This window comes from Alosa sapidissima, chromosome 15, assembly GCF_018492685.1.
Source record: "Alosa sapidissima isolate fAloSap1 chromosome 15, fAloSap1.pri, whole genome shotgun sequence".
NCBI classification, from domain to species: domain Eukaryota; kingdom Metazoa; phylum Chordata; class Actinopteri; order Clupeiformes; family Clupeidae; genus Alosa; species Alosa sapidissima.
Genome location: NC_055971.1, coordinates 7,777,172 through 7,798,033, shown reverse-complemented (window position 1 = coordinate 7,798,033; position 20,862 = coordinate 7,777,172). Strand labels below are relative to the sequence as shown.

General features: G+C 46.8%; 1 protein-coding gene and 1 long non-coding RNA gene across 7 annotated transcripts; one reads left to right on the top strand and one right to left on the bottom strand.

The window, feature by feature from the left end:
- Positions 1-2,818: 2,818 nt before the first annotated feature.
- Positions 2,819-14,924, bottom strand: LOC121683875. The gene is made up of 3 exons (XR_006022935.1): positions 14,491-14,924; positions 11,946-12,043; positions 2,819-2,897 (listed from the first exon to the last, which is right to left on the bottom strand). It is a non-coding gene; the product is annotated as an uncharacterized LOC121683875 (long non-coding RNA).
- Positions 12,512-19,777, top strand: LOC121683874 (P2Y purinoceptor 2-like). Of its 6 annotated transcripts, XM_042063724.1 has the most exons (4): positions 12,512-12,545; positions 12,919-12,988; positions 15,824-15,948; positions 18,138-19,777. In XM_042063724.1, the coding sequence occupies exons 2-4, from the start codon at positions 12,984-12,986 to the stop codon at positions 19,163-19,165; spliced, it is 1,158 nt and encodes a 385-aa protein (XP_041919658.1). In that variant the 5' UTR covers positions 12,512-12,545; positions 12,919-12,983; the 3' UTR covers positions 19,166-19,777. The 6 variants fall into 6 exon arrangements, with proteins under 6 accessions (XP_041919658.1, XP_041919657.1, XP_041919656.1 ...); XM_042063723.1 differs by lacking the exon at positions 12,512-12,545 and having other exon boundaries at positions 12,837-12,988; XM_042063722.1 differs by lacking the exons at positions 12,512-12,545; positions 12,919-12,988 and adding an exon at positions 15,109-15,139.
- The last annotated feature ends 1,085 nt before the right edge of the window (positions 19,778-20,862 follow it).

Here is a 20,862-nt window from a genome sequence, read left to right as displayed (position 1 = left end):
GTCCCTCTGTCCCTGAAGATTCTCTTCCGCCATTACTCCGATCTATTCTCCACCCCTACTACATCTCTGTCCCCTGAAGCCAAAGCAGCCGATGTATGGGAGCGCTATTGTGGACTGGCAAAAAACACAAACGGGAGGGAAGGAATGAGATACAGAGAGAAACAGAGCGATAGAGGCAGAGGGAGAGGGAGAGAGAGAGAGATCAATAGAGAGATGAAGACAGAGGAAGAAAAGAGAGAGGGAGAGAGAGAGAAAGAGCGAAAGAGAGAGAAAGAAAGAACAATGCGCAGGCAGCCGTGCACACATCTCCCGAGGAGAGAGATGTCCTTCCTCCACCTTCCTCCTCCTCCTCCTCCCCTTGCAGCACTCCGTGGTTAAGCGTGAGCAGCTTCGGAGCGCCGGCTACCATCCCTCCTTCTCTCTCTATCCCTCCATCAGCCGATTGGCCGTGCGTGAGCAGTTCGCCCCTCACTCGTGGCCAGCCTTGGGGCAGCACGGCGAGACCGATGCGCAGGCTCTCACGCTAGTTCACACCTTTCTCCATTAAGTGGAAATCCATCACCTTAAAACAAGAGGAGGAGGAGTGGACAGGAGGAGCACGAGGAGGAGGGGAGGGTGGAGGAATGTTGCTAGGCAACCGGTTGTATAGCAGATGACTGGAGGGAGGTGGACTTTTGTGCAAATGCTGCCGTCATATAAAAATGGGGTGTGATTCTCTTTCTCTCTGCCAGGTTCTCTCTCTCTCTCTCTCCCTTCCTCCTTCTCACTGTTTCACACACACACACACACACACACACACACACACACACACACACACACACACACACGGTGTGCTGAAGCACTTACAGTATTCATACAGGACAGATCACATGACTTTATTCCAGCAAAGCTCTGCAGCCTGCAGGTGCTTCTGGGAGCCCAGCGGCATCATGGGAGTGATGGATGTCTTACTGAAGCTTTGGTGGAACACTCTGATGTCTGTCCACCGACCCCCCCCCCCCCCCCCCCCCCCCCAACACTTACATTTCTTCAGTCCTCTCAAGTGGACGACCCCTCTCAACCCCCCCGAAAACCCGCGTACAAGCGTTTCTCTGTTTGCCGGAGCCGCCGCCATAAAACAATGTTTATTTGTGTGGACAGCTGCACAGCGCAGTGAGAGAGAGAGAGAGAGAGAGAGAGAGAGAGAGAGAGAGAGAGAGAGAGAGAGAGAGAGAGAGAGAGAGAGAGAGAGAGAGAGAGGAGAAGGAGAGACAGAGAGAGAAAAAAAGGGAGAGGGAGAAAGGGAGAGGGAGAAAGGGAGAGGGAGAATAGGAGAGGGAGAGAAAAAGAGGCTGCTGTGCCAAAAGCGGTGATAAAAGAGATGCGAGATGCCAGAAAAAAGGCCCCCAAACCCCTGAGATATCCACCACAAGAGAGAGAAAGAGAGAGAGAGAAAGGAAGTGGTCTTTGGAGTGATGGAGGGGACTCAGCTGAGTCGAACTACAAGGGACAATCAGCTGGGCTCCCACGGTTGGTGCAGTGTGTGTGAAACACAAACAGCAGCATCTGCGAGAAAAAAAAAAAAAAAAAAACAGCTCCGATTTCCTCTGCCGATCTTATCCCGTCTTCAAACAGCGTGGGCGTGACCAACCGAAAACCACTTCCTGACAGATTCTAGAAGATTCTACCACACTTTCCAACGCCAAATCCCCCCCACCTGCATCTCCACACAGCTGTGCGGTTCCAGTCGCACATCAGCACTAAACAGATCGTGCCATCATCACTACTCTGGGCTATAACAGCAGGGCAAATACAAACCTGCTGGTTGCTCCCAGCCGTCAAACAGCCGGCTGTATCACACCGAGTGTGTCGAGGAACTCTGTCTGCATTTTATTGATGCATCATTTATAAGACACAGGGATTCCCTGGCACACTTTTAGTACATTCTTCCCCAGGGCACCGACGCACACACTCACACACACACATATTTCACATCATATCAAACGGATATGCTGTTTTTACCTAATCTCTTCTCTGATCTCGGTTAGGCCTCCTCGGTTTCTCTACTGAAGCCTGAATGAAATTATTTAATTTGAGTGAATTGAATTGTGTTTGGAGGGCACCATTAACAAAGAGTTACGACTCATGGTGCCGTGCGTAGACCACGGGATCAGCTGCCAAACAACATGCCAAAGACAAAAACACAAACACAGCTCCTAAAATAAAGCAGTGACTATTCTGGGCAGCAACACCATCTTCACAGAGACCGGAACTGATCTGAGAAGTGAGATTGTGTGCGCTGTGTTTCTGTCTGTGCTGAAATGGGCACTGTCTTTTCTGCTCCGTCTCTGGAGCAGTCCAGAGAGAGAACCAGCACATCAGAGGCCCAGTGAGGCCGGGCAGCAGAGGGCTGCTTCTCTACTCTGCTCTAGCTGGAGGAGGCTGCGCCCCCCTGGAGGGGTCACCTCAGATGTTCTCCTCTCAGAGGCTGGAGATGCGCTCAGGAGCCATGGGCCGACAGAGGGGCTGAGCTAACTAGCATGGCCCTGAAAACGCAACTTAGAGAAACAGAGAGAGTGTGAGAGAGTGAAAGTGAGAGTGTGAGAGAGAGGGAGAAAAAAAGAAAGGAGAGAGAGAGAGAGAGCTGAAATGATTCATGGCGCTCATTAAAACTGATTGTGATGTCACATTAAATGAGTGGGAGGGAGGTCAGAATAAACGGAGATAGAGAAAGAGAGTAACCTGGATTCTGCTTTCAAAACATCATCTGACACATGAACGCTTGGCAACACACATACACACACACACACACACACACACACATACACACACACACACACACACACACACACACACACACACACACACTTACCTGTGCATAGTCCCTCTCCAGGATGGACTTCTTCTGACTGTAGGTCCTGTGGAGGAAAGAGACACAACATAAGATAGAAGGAAGGAAAGCAGAAGAGTACAATCCCTCATGATAGCCATTAGGACAGGACATAGACAGCAGGACAGGACAGCAGCGCTGCTATACTAATACTACACCATCTCTCTCTCAGACCTGAGCTGGCCACACAAATATTTCCCTCCCATTGTACACTGTGACAGAATAGCACACCTGCTCCTTAGCCATGGGGTACAGAATAATGACAGATTTTGAGAAACTAAAAAAACACTTTTTCCATTTCGCTTTCTGCAACCTTTATTACTCAAGGTACTGTTTGTCTTACACACACACACACACACACACACACACACAAACCAAAACTCTAGTGCCATGTATAATTTTCAAACTAATCTTCAAAATGTTGACATTAAAAGGATATCAAATTCTGTTGCAAAACTGTGTGAGAACTATCAAATATCAAAAGGTTACATAACGACATCTAGAACAGACACACACAGTCCAAAAACACAAAGCAACAGAATCAATAGTTACCACATGATTTATAAGTCTTTTAAGAGTGTGCAAATGATTTCTCTGTGTGCCATAGATAGGACTACTTGAACCAGCCATACTCTGATTTCTCTGATGGGCCTGGATGTGCAAAAAGGAAAAGAAAAGAGAGAGAAGGAAGAAAAAAGGAGAAAGAAGAGAGAAAGACAGAGAGAAGGAGAATGATGGAAAAGAGGGGGTCAGATTCTCCTCCTCTGAGAGCCAGCCTGGCTTGCATGTTTGTGGTTTGTGGTTAGAGTGAGTGAGTATGTGTAGTCCTGTGTGTGAGTGTGTGTATGCGTGCTTGTATGTGTGGCTGTATGAATGCATTCCAGTTGTGTGTATGTTTGAGTGAATGGGAACGTTTGCATATGTTTGTGCGTTTGTCAGTGTATAAAAATGGTCACATGTAACGTGCATGCTTTGCACATGCTTCTAGTGAGCGTGTGTATGTGCTAAGTGTGCAGTGTGCGAGTCACTCGTACTCCACGACCTCGCTCTCTTACGCAAGAAAGGAATTTCCGCACTACCATCCCCCCCCTTCGCTGGACCCCTTCAGACATCCAGGAAACAGAAACAGAGGACACCGCTGGCCCCCCCGCACACACACACACACACACACACACACATCGTCCCCTACTCAACGGCCCCAAACTGTCCGGCGCAGCACTGTACCCAAAAGCAGCAGTATCAGCTCTCATCACTCAGTGTGCAGGTTGACGAGATTACAGCCGGCGCCTATCTGTTCACTCCGACCTATACACTGAGCACGGAACCCTTATCTCTCTTTCTGAGTGCCGACTGGAGGTATGCGCTTGTCACGGAACAATGCCCCCCCGCCCCAGTTCATACATTAGAAATCAAAACAAAACACCCCTATGTACATGGGAGGATGGGGGAGGCAGAGAGGATTCTGGGATTGTTATGTAATGATCATCCTCAAAGCTGAGCCAGTGGGTTTATCTGAGAGATGCACGCATGGAGCGGTCTTAGCTCAACAGATGACCTCTGGAGATGAGATGAGAGGAGCAAAGGCCCCGACACCGGTCAGCCATCAGGAGCTCCGCACACATGGCTGGAGGCTCATCTTTATGCCACAGCAGCCCAACATCTGCTGAGCTGAAGCTAAACAGAACAGCATGTGAAAGCTGTTACTTCTTGAGTCTCAGTTCCTGCAACACACACACACACACACACACCCTAATAGCAGAGCCATTGAGTGTTGGCTGTATAGAGGACATGTGGAATCAATAACAGGAGATCCATATCTTCTCTGAACTCAGTGGGCTGTCACAGACAATCAGGCTTAAAAATGGGCCCCGGACACGTGGGTGCCACATCCAACGGCCTCATCCCAGCACAGGACCTATGTGCAGCATCCCAGTGTGTCTGCTCACACACCGGGGCTGCTAGCGAAAGAGAGAGGGGAGACAACCACAGCCACAGGTGTGTGTGTGTGTGTGTGTGTGTGTGTGTGTGGTTGCTAAGGCAGAAGTGATACTGCAGCTCTACTCGGTGGGTTTCCCCTTCTCTTCTGCAGGCCTGGGATTGGTTGGGTGCACTGCACGTGTGCAAGTGGAAGCATACAATGGCGCTCCGTTGACTCAGATGCTGCATGTGAATTTGTTACATGTGAAATCCCACAACATACAGTATAGATCCACACACATGCCGTTTCCCCATCTAGGTCACTTTCTCAACGCCTCTACACATACATAAACATATCTCTCTCTCACACACACACACACACACACACACACACACACACACACACACACACACAAAAACTAAGTACATGTAGAGGAGGCCACATCCGCAGGCCGGGCCTTAAATAGTCTCCTGGGTGTGCTTCTCCATGTGGCAGTGAAAGCCTATCCTGTCCCGGCCCTGACCTCCCCAGCCTTTACAACACAAGAGCACTGAGGCTCTGCAGCAGTGATGGGAGCCTGACAAGACATGGGACAGGGGGACAGGTCAAACAGGGCTGGGATGAAAAGGGGGAGTGTGTGGGGTGAAGGGGTCAGGGGTTAAAGATGAGGGAGTGAGGATGGGGTGGGGTGTGTGTGTGTGTGGGGGGGTGTCACAGAGCAGAGGCAAGACGGATGTCCGGCACTATGACACGGTCCTGCATGCTTAACCAGGCAAGTTTGAGGGAAAGTGTGTGTGTGTGTGTACGTGTGTGTGTGTGTGTGTGTGTGTAATATAGGCTACATGTCCGTGCATGTGCTTCCACTCTAAACTCTGGGAAAAGACAATGGCAGAGGTTAGGGGTTAAAGGCCCAAACTGGCAAACTGCTGCATTTTGCTCTCTGCTCCCATTTTCCGCTTCCATTTCACAAACACATACACTCACAAACACAAGTAGCCTACAGTATATGTGTGTGTATGTGTATAAATATTCAATAAACCCAGAACAATGAATAACAACGCTAGCAGAAATAGACAGGGAAAAGACCAGATTAGCTACAGAAGAGAAAAAGGATTAGTGGAAGAAAAGAGAGACGGAGACAGAGACAGAGAGAAAGAAAGAGAGGAACAGAGGGAGACTCCGTCGTCTGGGAGACATTCTCATCGGGGGGAGGTGGGGAGGAGACGGGAGAGGAAGACAACGATTGGAAGCCAGTAATTAGCCTCAGCGCTAATTACAGCGCAGACCGTAGGCCTGAGGAAGAGACCTTGTTAGTGAGCTCTCGCTCACACACACACACACACACACACACACACACACACTCAGACACACACACGGGTGGAAACCCCCAACGATCTAAACTAAGGCTGTACTCTGCCCTGCAAAGATGTGGATGTGGATAAGGACTTAAGTGAAAGCTTCATGGATTATTTTAAGTGAAAACCAAACCATGCCCTTAGTGGCCAAAATGGTTCATTGTACTTGTAACGCTTGATGGCCATTTTTTTTTTTTTTTGGTTTTCAGGTTCAGTGCTGCTGGTGACCCAGTGGTGTCTCCCTCCAGGAGCACATTTATTGCCCTACACACACACACAGAGGCCCTGAGGAATTTGGGCTCTCCCAGTCAAGCCAGCCCCAGGAATGGCTCTGAAAAAATGACATCTCTGTCTTTCCCCTCTTTCACACAGTATGTCTTTCTCACACACACACACACACAGAGAGACGAGCAAAGCCGAGTGAAAGGCTGGAAGACAATGATCATAAGCAGGGGAGAATATGGGTCAGCAATGACGTGTGCATACATGAGTGTGTGTGTGTCTGTGTGTTTTCATGTTGACTTGACAAGGTGACAATCTCAAGTTAATCCTCCCTGTAGACCCAGCTGAGGGAAAGGAGAGGAGTCACCTCAACCGGCAATCGCCCACCTTCTCCTCCAGCCACAGGGCTGGGCACATCAGACAGTGTCTCTGCCAAGAAGCTCATATACCTGGAGCTCCACGCCTTTGAGCCCGTCAGACATCCGGGGCAATAAAATCAAGACACAATCCAATCCCTGCAGCATCCACATCAGAAGGGAGGTCAGTGAAAGGTACAGGGCGCTTGTGTTTGTCACAAATGAAAAATGTCTCTAAAGCTGCAATAAGAATTGAATTCTGAAGTATCTATTACTGTATTCCTACTACCATTTTCCTGTGTTCCTGTGGATTCTTTGAGAGGTGAAGAAGGGAGATGGAGAAAGTGAAGGAGAGAGGAATAACGGGTGGGATTAGCTTTTAGTGCTGTTGGGACAGACCTAAGGGATAGGGGGGGCCTAAGTAGTCTAGAGATGAGCCCTGAGGTCAGCAGGGTCAACTCATTCTGCTGCTGCCTCCAGCTAGCTGTGTTTGTTTGGGTGCAGAGGCTTTGTAATCTCTCCCGTAAACACCAGAGGCACTCTGACAAAAAAGACAAAGACATCAGCATAAGGGAGAGAGACAGAAAGAGAAAGTGAGATAGAGAGAAAGAAAGAGAGAGAGAGAGAATAAAGTGTCCTGAAGCGTGCTGGGTGCCTGGCGATGTTATGGGTTATTGGCCGCGTTCTGAGCAAACGCCACGCTGATTTGATTGGACTTACCATTACACAACACAATAACACAATAAGTGGATTCATTCTACAAGAATCCATGGGCTCATCTGATTTAGTCTTTGTGTGTGTGTGTGTGTTGCATGAGCACACACAAGGCGGAGGAATTGGACTCAGAGAGTTGATGTAATCATGTTCATGTTGGTGAAGGAATGTGACCCTCCCACAGACATGAGTTCTCTTCACTCTCTCTCTCTGTTTTCCACCATGTATGCTGCAACAAAGCACCCGCATGGCCATAAAAATCCAGATTCAAACACACACACACACACACATTTTGCATTGTGGGGTCTCAGGAGGCCTGAAAATAATGTCAAGCCGTTACTCATTTTCACTTCTCAAACACACACACACACCATCTCATCAGTGCAATCTCTGACATGTCTGGGCCACTTTTCTGCCACCATGGCGACGCCGCTACGGTAACCCGGGTGCAGAGAGGTAAGGTAAACAAGGCTAATCCCGCTGGGAGCCCCTCGCCAATCAGGCCTGGCTTCAGCACATCTGGCTACGCCACGCAGCTAACCCCGGCAGCAGCTCCACGATCAGCACCAGGCCAGTCTGAGAGGGAGCTCAGCGAGGCTTACACAGGTCTGAGAACAGCCGTGGGCCACGAGGAAGGCTCTTGGCAAGATTGGCCATGCTGAGTGAATTAGTCAGGAGCGACGCAGAAGGAGCGGTCAATACAACTCTATAAACGCACAAAGGTCAAGTGGAGGCACAGGCCTCGCTGGCTTGAAGACAGACACTGTGTCTGTGTGCGAGTAAAGCCTGTGTGCGTTTAGTGCGCATGCATGCCAACAGAACCTCGAACACTGTTGCTGGGATTGATTAAAGTCATGCATAAACACCACAAAGAGACTCCTTCAAAACAACCATCTCTCTCTCTCTCTCTCTCTCTCCCTCCGCTTTGTTCCTCTCCCCCTCTTCTCCCTCATCCCCCTCTCCTTCCTGAAATAACAAAACCTCTTTCAACTGGCTGAGGTCAGACGGTACACTCGAGAGGCAGCGATTTCCCACAATCCTCAGCTGCACCCTCGCGTTGCCTTCCTGTCGAGTCGGGCTCCAGTGGGCTTTCGTATCTCCACATCAAGGTGTCTGGAGCGGAGAGCGCTCTCCTCCTCACCTCAGCGCGGCCGCACGGGCCAGACAGCCCTCCAAACACACACCAGAGCGCCTCCGATATGACTCACTCTAGTCACATGATATCTGCATCAAACACTGGTGTCAAAAACTAAAACATGTTTCCTAAGATCCCTAGATGTTCCAGCCCCTAAATTCAGCTCCAACTCCAATTAAATTCTCTCGCTCTCTCTGTTTCTCACACACACCTGCTTTTTATGTACGATTCTTTTTAATGCCCCAAGAGCACAAACACACCCTTGGCCACAGTCTGAGTAGTTTGGCCTGTCATATTGGCTTGGCCCTCCTACAGAGACTGCATCACTGTCAGCTGGATGGCCCAAAATAAACACCTCTCATCCGCTCTCTCACACATCCGCACGCGTTCGGTCACATGCGACTGAGTGAGAAGGAGTGTGTGTGTCTGCTCAAGAGGAGGCTGGTGGGGTGGAATGCCCAGTCTGTTTGTTTCTAAACAGGCTTGTACCGTAAATAATGTCCAAGGCAGCTTTCCAACGATTGGAGAGGACATGTTTTAAGTCATTTGTGTCATGCTTTGTGTGTGTGTGCTTGTAAAGAACTCCTATGAGCTCAGCTCTCCTTGCACAGCCACAAACAGATGACATTCTGACTCGCAGACTCCCGCAGAGGGAGATGTACCCTCCATCCGCTAACACAGGAGGCGGGGAGGATCAAAAGTGGGAAAGAGGAGACCGAGATCAATGCAGAGCTCCAAAGTCCCAAACATCAATACACAACAGCAGACCACCCGCAAGTGAGAGACATTAGGAGCCGGCAAGCCAGCGCGCTCGCTGTGTCTGCATATGAATGTCGGGGTGTGCATGACTGTGTGTGTGTGTGTGTGTGTATATTTGTGTTATCAGTGCCACCCTTATTGGCAGCACATGAGAAAGCGTGCTAACACTCTGTGGATTAGAGTGTCCGAAAGTGTGTTTTCCCAGCGTATCCATCAGATGGGGTCAGAGCTAGTCTGCATAGGCCTGGTCAGATGACCACAGACAGAGGAAGAGGGACTTAATCGGGCCTAGCGGTGGCTAGGGAGGTGGAGGAGCCATCCAAAGGAGCTGTCCAGTAACCGGAGGATTTCTGGTTCGAGCCGGACTCCTCCTGAACCTGCCGAAGTGTCTGCTCCCGGTGTGCAGGGTGGCACCTTGCATGGCAGCCTTCGCCATCGGCGTACGAGTGTGTAAGTGAATGAAGCATTACTCTGTAAAGCGCTTTGAGTGCTCGGAGGACTGGAAAAGCGCTATATAAATGCAGACAGTTTACCAATTACACAAAGCTTCAGTCCTGTTGGTTCAGCAGTCCTGAAACCTCTGCAAAGACTGTGACAGACACTCACTGTGCAGTGAAATTTAAATGGTTGAAATTCCATGCTAACTCATCTTGCTGCCAATGTAATTTTGCAGCACAAATTGTTTGAATACACGAGTCACTCATTCGCATTCACACACTCATACTTCTTCACAGAGAAGCAATTTGGGGCATTTTTACCTTTTTTGGTGAAAAACTGTGTTGTTCAAACTTCACTCTGAACTTGAATACATAATCTTAACATACTAGGTATTTTAATGCATTACAAATAGGACAGTCAGGTATCCAATACCTAATACAGTTCCCTGTATAAGATATACGATGTATACGATGAGCATGAATCACAGCTATATTTGTGAGCGAGCTGTTGGGATGTAGCGACAGCACCCCATTCCCAAGGTGATAACCTTCTTAGCGGGAGATTTGGGGAGGACTTTTTTCGAGGTTTCAGCAGTAATGGAGCGTGCACTCATGAGTGGATCAGGTGCCAAGGTGGGCGGGAGAGTTGTAGAAACTCCAGATTAGTCAGGATTAAGAGTGGTAAAATCACACACACATTCTCTCTCTCTCTCTCTCTGGAGTTCAAAAAGGCATCTGATATTTACAATAAAACAAAAAAAACGTAATACATGACAAAGACTGAAATGACCTGTGTGGCCTACATCTTTAAAGCATCACAGTGTTCTGATTGAGACTGCCAACCACAGCTCAGCCTTCTAGCTTTAACAAAGGCACCGGGATTAATTAGCCCGTAATGAGCGCAGAGCCGCTTTGTGGATTAAGAAGTTAAAATGTCCACTGGCAGCCTGGGAAGCAGTCGCTGTTGTCCTGCGGTCTGCCCACTCTCCCTTTCTCTTGGCCCCAGGACACTGATATCTAAACCAATCTCTTCTGTGGTTCTACCACATCAAGCCTGTCACACATAAATGCCAAAGGATGTCAAGAACATAAACATAGCACTATTTAATCCCTATGGTCATAGCCAAAAAACATCAGAGGGAAACACTATGACTGTTACAGCTGTTACTATTACTACTACCATTACAGTGCCTAGAGATGGCACTGCTGGGGAAAGCATAAATATATCACATAAAAATGAATAGCAGCAGTAAAAGATAAGAGCATCGGAGTCTTCTGCTGACTAGTTTCAATAGTGGCTCTGAGTGTGTAGTGTGTGTGTGTGAGCAGCAGGGAGCTAGCGCTGCACGCTAACTGAGTGAATGTTGACCAGAGAGCATTAATAAATCATGTTTGCTGTAGTAGGACGAAAGATGTCCTGACAGACGGCCCACTCTCACTGCTACCAGGCATGCAGACCGCAGGGGGAGGTCTGTGATACAACTCTCCTGTACGACTTCAGCTACTCACACAGACCACCTGAGGAAAAGTAAAAACACATACATACCCGAGCAACGAGACGCACTATACAAGTCATTCACATTTGCACATAGCTAAAAACATGAACCCACATAAAAACTCACACACACGCCTTTGATAGATTTTGATAGCACTGCAATTTCCCCTCAAACTCCCCTGAGTATGAGGAACAGTCAAATGAGCCGTCTTTTCTGCCTTCTGGAAATATAAACACAGAGCCTGCCTCTGGACACACAACAGTCCCTCTCCTCTAGTTCTCTGGAACATAGAGGGACATTTTAAAAACTTACAAGGAGAGAGAGAAGGAGAAATAGAGAGAGAGAGAGAGAGAGAGAGAGAGAGAGAGAGAGAGAGAGAGAGAGAGAGAGAGAAAATAAATGGGCGGTAAGGGAGGGGAGGGGGGGGCTTTGTGCTACGCTGGTTTCCAGTTATGACTTCCAGCTGTTGGAACGCTGGCCCCAGAGCAGGAAGTCCAGAGGAAATGCCTTCGTCACATCCCATAGTCCTGTGATCTGGGTGTTCTTCCAAAAAATGTGAATTCACTCCTCCTCCTCCTCCTCCTCTTCGCCAAACTCTCCTAACATTCCTCTGACCTCCTGAGTGCTCCGCTGGCGCTTTCGCAAGAGGCTGGTTTTACTGGCTGAGGGGGCTGGAAGTCTTACCTCATGTCTTCCAGTAAGTCACATTCTGTCTGATGCTTGATGTGGAGCCTTGTCATCTGCTCAGTATGCGTGTTCTTCAGCTCCTGAGTCACCTTTACCTGCAAAACAGAGGCGAGTGCAGCCATTGTCACCGTATGTAGGGCCAAATGGACAGGGCCAAGCTTTACCCCACACATGGGGTCATGACACACACACACACACACACACACACACACACACACACACACAACTGAAGACAAACTTTTTGGGTCACACATAAACAAATGGCAGGACTTCCAGAGAGCTCTGTAGTACACACAGGCATTCTCCTCATCATTCCAGACTAAACAAATCACACAACAGACACAGCCCCATACGTACACACACACACACACACACAAAGACTATCGGTCGCAAATGCAATTTGCTTGACATGTGACACGGGGTCTCTTTCATGTGGTTGGCCTTTGAAGATAAAAAATCCAAGACCCCACCCTTTTATCACAGAAAGTCCAGCAATTCAAACCCATATCCTGTGTTTCACCTGTCCAATTACCAGCTGCCTTCTTGACATAATCTTCAGACAATCCAACACCCTGTGACAACCACTCATCAAGCTGGGTAACTAGTTCTATGAGGCAGGTTAGTCTTGCTGCCGGCCTTCAGTGGGCTCTGGCTGGCACTATTTAGCAAAGCTTTGTGCAGTGTGTAACGGCTTGGGCACGTCTGCCCAGGTCGGGAGGGGACCCTTCCTATGGTTGGGTGCTATACAAAATAACAATAGGATTTAAGGCCTGATGAGTTTCTACCAGCTTCAGCTGTTGTCAATATGTGTAAATGACTTACACACACGTGCTGAGAGTAAGACACAGAGGAAATGAGGAAACATCATTTCCCACTAGAAAAAAAAACTGATGCTAAAAGGTTACTGTTAATTAAAGTCTAGCCTCCGTACGGCATGAACAAATAATTGGATCCTTTCTAATTCCCACAGCCTTTACAGTCAAGGAGACCAACTCAACACACATAGCCCTACGGACCGACGGCTCATCGCTTTCGATGAGGTGAATTCAGCAGGTTCTGTTCAGTTCCACTACCAATATCGCCATCAATACTTTTTTTGGACACCTGATTTCAACATTGCTACCACATGGTCAAATATACATCACGCATGTTAAGAATAATCGTCACACTATATTAACATATGAGACTGGTGGCAGAGGGGAGTGGACAACCGAATGTATTGTACTTCATGGGTGCAAACACAATGCGGCTTCGTCCTGTGTTCACAGCTGATGCCGCAAAACGTTATCGGTGTTGCATGTCTGTCCTGACCTCGGAGAGCCATCACTCTCGACGCACAACCACCGACACAATGCTGTAGAGGTCGAGATCATAGGTTACCGAGACGAGCCAGGCGAGATATTAGCAAGGAAACAATTAATCAGCGACTGGACAACGTACGTCTCATCATGGGGCAACGTGCTAAATCAAGATCTGCCCAAAATGCTGAGGCAACAAAAGATGTACCAAAACCAAATGTCAAAAATAACCTCCAAGATACCCACGGAGAATTACTTCTACTAAAGATGCTGTACATAACAACGCATTTGACCGCGTGTCAGAATCAAAGACAAAACAGCAGAGACAAAATACCCTCGGCAACTGACTGCTAATCTAGCCAAGACAAAGCTCAGTGTAAGACACACCAGTATTCTTTCATTTTGCTAAAATAAGTGAACACCCGGTATAAAAAGAATTAAACATGCCGTGCACAAAAGCCTAAAACCAAAAGGTGCACGAAATATAAACTGGAGGGCCAAGGATGTCAGGTACCGCCGTTGTTCTGACAGATCAACATCAGTCCTCCTAAACAAGAAATAATGACAAGACTTGTTATTTACACTTATCATGGTATTTTCTTTCATTGTGAATCTCGAACCGCTTCAGTGGGCTATAGGTTACACGAAAACAAAGGGATAAAATATGAATGGACATTTCTTCCTTCTTGGGGTGACTGTCATCATTTCACGGTTACCGCTTTACATCCAAACAGCGAGATATCTCGGAGCTACAGGTCAGATGGTACACCACCACGCCTGTCACAGAGATGTCAACAAAGACACGCATCTCGAGCGCGAACAATGACTGAGTCGCGCAATAACAAGTTAGCTAAATGAGGGAATGGTGAGTTGTTTGTAGCCAACCACCTAGCAGTCCCTTGATGCCCACCATGCCTTCAAGCACGAGAACGGAGGACCGCTTACCGTTAGCTAGGGACAGCTAGTTCACTGTTCCGCTAGCTGGGTTTGAGCGCAAGGCTGTAGCGGGCTTGATAACTTGTTAGCGGTGGAAAGTGCATTCCACCAATATTTGCACTATCGTTTGCTACCATCATCTCAATACTGAGCTGCAGTGCAATCAGGTTGTTAAACATATCAATTCAATACATTTTCTACAACGTTCTCACAAGCAGCTTTTTGGGAACCACAAAAATCATCAGTTTTGACAAAAACACTCGTTTACTTTGCCTCTCGTGGATGAGGGTAAACTGAAAAAAACTTACCTTTCTCGGTGGTGGCTGCATTTTTGAGCATGGACATGAATGATTTATTCCTAAAGAAATCAAATAATTCCGAGAAATCTTCGACAACTCGAAACGACACAGACACTAACGCTACCACTCAAGGGAAGGGGATGGAAGGAGAGAGAAACAGTGTGTTCAGATTTGTATTCAGGCGGCCATGATACACCAATTCCACACTCCCAGACTCCTAGTCCGTCCGAGCAAACACTGCGGAGCTCAGACAAGCTGGGGGGAAATAATAGGGGAATTGCAATGGTAAAGCAGCGGGGTCTCTCGCTGAGCTGAACCAGAGCCGTGGAGCAACTCAACGGCGACACGCAGAGGCAGGTCTGAGCACATTATCCGGCTGTAGAATTTTCACCCATGAACATATCGCCCCGTAGTGGCGATGGCTTTATTCACAACTTCACCGCTTTTTAAAAAAACATTTTCGCTTAGCTGCGCGTCTTCGTCTCCTGCTCAGCAACAAGGAACCGCAGCTGATCGAGGGAAAATCGATCGAGTAAAAAAGCAGGCAGCAAGAGACAGTCGATCACAGATAGATTTCCCATCCTTTTTCGCCCTTCAGGATTTATTCTTGCCGCTTTGATCCCACGCAAACATGTTTCCCTCGTAGTAGAATGCTCTGGTAGGCCTACTAAGAAAAGTCTTTTTTTTACTGGATATAGAACTTTAAATATGATTTTTGAATTCTATTATTTAAATATAATATACTTATTATTATTAGTTGTAGGCCTTGTAGTGATAGTAGGCTGTTAGAATTTTTTGTCACTTAGTTTAAATTAAAAAAATGTCAACTTGAAATGTGTTAGACTGATCTGTAGGATCTGATAATAAGCCTACCTTCTTAGAGCTGTCATGCTCTGTAGCCTATAATACTGTAAAAGGATGATGATTCACAGTAACAGGATTCCAGTTTCTGTTCATAGCCTGCTGGACTCTTGGAGCAATAGCTTACTCACATGGTTTCTATAACTATTCTATCATATGGGAGATTATTTACTGAGGCTATTGGTGACATTCACAGAGAAGAATGGAATGGAATGTGTGTTTGTGTGTGTGTGTGTGTGTGTGTGTGTGTTTATCTGTGTCCATTTTTCCCTTTGAGCCTACTTTCTTGGTTCTTAGGTCAGTGGTTGATAGTCCATGCAGACTGTTGGCATTGAAGTGGTTGGTGAGGTGGTATTGGACGTGACTGTGTAGAGAGCCTGGGGGTGCTGAGAGCACTGGTCTTATGGGTAATCATTAATACACCATTACCAGAGGCAGGTAAGACATTAATCAAACCTGTACTTTCTCATCTCTCTCTCAGTGCTCCTCTGTCATGGGCGAATGGAAGATGTCTACTTCCAGTCAGATCCTGCTCCTGTGAAGTCATCGCTTCGATTTACTCTGTTTGTTCTGGGAGTGCCTCCTCTATGTGGAGTTTAGCAGCAGGTAGGAGGGAGTGTTTAATGCCCCCCAGCAAACTGACTTTATTTGCGGGTTCTTTCTTGTTGCGTGAGTGTGTAATGATAATAAGACTTCACTGTCACTCTCTCTCTATTCTTCCTTTCACACGCGTGCACACACACAGACACACACATATGAAATGAAAGAGACTGGTAATGCCTTCTTCGGGCTGTTATGCTCTGTTAAAATACAGAGCAATGACACCCCCCCCCCCCCCCCCCCCACACACACACACACACTTTTTCTCTTTCTCTCCCTCAATTGTGTCCTTTGTGTATGTTTCCATTTGTATGTGATGTTCAAGGGTTAACCTGGTGGCAGTGCAGTTTCGATGTAACTGTAAGAAAAATATCTGCCAATTATAAAATCCAAATGTAACCTTCAGGTCTGAGGTTTCAGGGTAGGAGGATTCCGTATGAATATTTTGGCAGAGACATAAAGGGAGACATCATATAACGATATTTCGTTCATGCTGTCTATGCACGTGAGGCCATCGCAAAAAACTTACAGGGTCTCCGGAAAATCCACAGACACATGATATTACTTTGTGCCAGTAAATTCCTCTCCTTCTTCCAGTCCAGTAGCTCTATTATTCATGGTCAACATACCACAGACTTTTTCGTAAAACTACCCTTGCTTATCTGATCATTTTGAAATGTGTCTGCTCTGACAGTGTAACCCAGACCAGCTGTTGGGCATTACCCAAGAACCACACAGTCTCCTGTTTTGAGTGCAAGTCAAACCTCATTATTTCAGAGATCTTATTCATTAATATCCCAACTCCTGGATACACTGACAATTGATTGTGTCTCGCACGTAAAACAGAGGTGTTTGCTACATGTCATGTGGCTACATGCTATACATGACTTATTGACACCTGCACCCCCCACCTGAGATCAGGCTGAGGCTTGCCAAAATGAATGTTGACGCCCACTTATGTCTTAAGAGTAGTGAGAGGCATGGGACGCACCCACTAACATGCAGGTATGGTGTGGTGACAGACCTTTTGGTGTACTGGCTGGTAAGCAAGGCGTGCAACTATAAGTGTAATGTGAAAGATTTGTTATTTTTTTATTTGATTGAATAAGTTATTTTGCTTGTGATGTGTGAAACTATGGGCTTAATTTATGGATATAGTATGCTGTGTAGATTTGGCCACCCTCAACTCTATAACTGTTTCAAGAGAAAGAGAGAAAAAACAAAGGGGTTTTCTTTCTTATCGGCAATTGTGTGGTTCAACGGTATCTTGTGCTCTAAAGTGTCTGCTGATGTTTTAAGATATGATCCTTACACCACAGTGTGGGTCTTCAGTTGTGTGAGGAACCCAGAGAAGAGAGTAGTGATGAGAAAACCAGCAGTTAGTTTGTCATGCCCTCAGGGCTTGGAAAAACTATTTGGAAAAGGAGAGGCTACGCAGGGTCCGGTTTAGCAACTTTTCAAGGTAAAGTTAAAAACAGTGTTCTGTTTATGGATGTAGGTGTTTTCTACATATCAGCATATGATAATAGGCGCATACTTTATCATAGGGAGATATATGGTGTTGAATAGTTTGTATGTAAAAGAAGCTGTGTTGTGTTGGTGTTCAGAATGCTCTGCTGTCCACGTCTTGAGGATTGTTTTACCTTTCAGCTTGAGCTAATGTCTGCATTGCAAAACAAGTCTTTGCCCGTCTGTTCATGTATCAGGTATGGCTGATAATTGTTATGATGGTTGTCAGAAAACAGTCAGAAAAATAAAAGTGAAATCCTTATACAACATATCAAGGAGATGTCTCTTAGGTATCTTCTTTCAGGTAAAGGTCAACTAGGTCTTGAAGTCTGCATTTGGATCATTCACTCATCCACAATGTAGTGCATTATACAGTATAGTGAATATATGCACTATGTAGTGGTTATTCATCGCTATACAGGGCACTAGAACATAGTTGACGAGTGGATGTTCCGAACGTAAGCGAAAAGTCATTCTTTCCTCAGACACAGAGTCTGGGGTCTGACTTGAGTCTGCTTGTAATGTTCCAGAATCAGATGCTCTCTGTGTCTATCACAACTTCTTTATTCCCAATACCCTCACTCTTCACTGATTTCACTAACTTCAAAATCATTACTGAGAGAGATTTTTTTTACACATCTAAAGCTTGTTCCTTGTGCTCCTCTCCAAATTCTTTGTTTTTGCAGGACCCTCTCAGACAAAAATGGGTGACTTCTTAAACAGCACGTTTGCCCCCAATAAGAGCCTTGGCCCTTACCGCTGCCAGTTCAACGAGGACTTCAAGTACATCCTGCTGCCGGTCAGCTACGGCCTGGTGTTCGTGGTGGGCCTGGTCCTGAACGCCGTGACCCTCTACGTCATCCTGTTCCGCACGCGGAGCTGGACGTCCAGCACCATCTACATGTTCAACCTGACGGTGTGTGACACGCTCTACATCCTCACGCTGCCCTTCCTCGTCTACTACTACGCCGACGAGAACGACTGGCCGTTCGGCGAGGCCCTGTGCAAGCTGATCCGCTTCCTCTTCTACGCCAATCTCTACGGCAGCATCCTCTTCCTCTGTTGTATCAGCCTGCACCGCTTCCTGGGCATCTGCTACCCGGTCCACTCGCTGGGCTGGGTCAGCACCCGGCGGGCGCGCTTGGTGTCCGCCTGCGTCTGGCTCATCGTGGGCGTCTTCCAGGCGCCCGTGCTCTACTTCTCGCGCACGCACGACGACGGCACGGGCGTGGACCGCACGTGCTACGACACCACCAGCGAGGACCTCTTCGACGACTTCATGGTGTACACCACGGCCGTGTCGGTGCTGCTCTTCGCGCTGCCCTTCATGGTGCTCATGGTGTGCTACGGGCTCATGGTGCGGAAGCTTCTGGAGCCCACGCAGGTGGGCGAGGGCATGGGCTCGTCGCGCTGCAAGCAGAAGTCGGTGAAGATGATCATCATCGTGCTGGCCGTCTTCATGCTCTGCTTCCTGCCCTTCTTCCTGACCCGCAGCCTCTACTACAGCTTCCGCTACCTGGACGAGCAGATCAGCTGTAGCCAGCTGGAGTCCGCCAGCATCGCCTACAAGGTCACCCGGCCGTTGGCTAGTGCCAACAGCTGCCTGGACCCTGTCCTGTACTTTATGGCCGGCCAGGGCTTCCGTCGGAAAATCACCAGACGGACTAAATCCAGAACTCCGCAGAAGGTCAAGACCCTGTCCACTCAGCTGTGATGCTTTGCAAAGGCTTGCTGGGAAGGACTGAACGGAGAATGTGACAGGACAGGGTCATGGATGACTGATGTAACTGCAGAACAATGCACGGAGAGCAGAAGCAGTTACACTTACAAATGCAGAACTCAAACCATTTGGTGTCCTTTTTCAGATATTTGTCAAGTCATTTAAATGTTCTCTTTGATAGCATTTTATTTGTCACTGAACAAATGTTTATTTTCCTTCAGACAGACGAGACAGATTACACAGAGCTTTCAGCAGTTGCTCATGTCTGCACCCATTGATAGTCATCCAAACAGTTTTTACGGCTGTGTGACAATGCTCTGTTCTCTGCAAGGTAAAACCATTGTGCTGCTCTCTGCATTGTATAATCCGTAAAATTATAACTTTAATGTGGGTTGTAATGCTGTTGAAAAGGAGGTTAGACCTAGCATCTTCATTTTAATGAAGGCAAGCTCAGGAGACCAACTATGATCCAATTACCTGAAGGGTGTATAGGGGCATGGGGACTCATATTACTGTCCCTATTGTAAATCAATGGGAGAATCAATATCATTCCCTTTATTACTGACCAAATAGTTATTGAAAAAATATGTATTTAATGAAATATTGTGTAACATGTATATATGATTTGAATACCCTGGTTATTAAAGAAATCATGCTTTTATGAGATAAATCTTTAAAAGTTTTAAGATTTTTCTTATCAGGGCGAATATGAATGCCACTAGAGGGAGTTCAAACTGCCTGTTGTTACAGTTTTTCTTAGTCGCTTTGGTACATTTCTCAGATCAGAATTGAAATTCTCAAAACTACCTGTTCAGTCTTCACATCATTGTGTCACTGTGCAATTCAGAAAAGCAGTTTTTCATTTCTTTGATGTACCAAAGCATTTGCAACTTTGAACAAGTTGCAAATGCTTTGGTACATCCATGCAAATGATTATGTACAATTCTCTGTGGTTTCCTATACATTATCAATTGCTTATGTCATGTTGATCAACATGTATTATGGATTTCTGTTGAATAGTCTCTCCCACAACATTTAGGCATAGCATAAGTCTTTACGTGCAAAATGGTTGAACAAGTTGTCATAATATGTGAAGCAAGATAATAATCGTGATGTGGATGAGAATTTGTGGCCCAACAGACAGGAATGGCAGGAGGTCTAGGAAGACTGCACTGTAATTCCTACAGCACTGCATGTATAGTTTTCCCTAAGGAGATTGTCGTTCACATTTCTTTTGTTTTCAGTTTTTTTTTCTTTGTGCTATACAGTGCTGTCTTTTCCTTTCTGTATCGCAATGACATGGTCTGTCAACAAATGACAGTACAAACAGTACAGTTTTTCTCAGTCGCTTTGGTGCTTTTCTCACATCACTATTAACATTTGCACAGCAGTTACAGTAGTGCATTTCTCAAAACAATTAGTGCAAACTGCAAAACCTAGTGGATAACCTGCAAAAGCACGTCACTTGCTCAAAATGGATGGTCCATTCCTCAAAAGCAAGTATGCATGTCAATGAAACTGCCAGTGTCATCGAATTGAGAAGTCTTGACACCATTGTTTATGAACAAGATCACATGGCTTTGTCATGTTTTCATTATGACAGTTTATTCTCTCAGTGTTTTCCAATGCAAAAAAAGGTCAGAACTCGGTGACAATACCTGAACAAGACAGCACTATACACTTGTACAGCC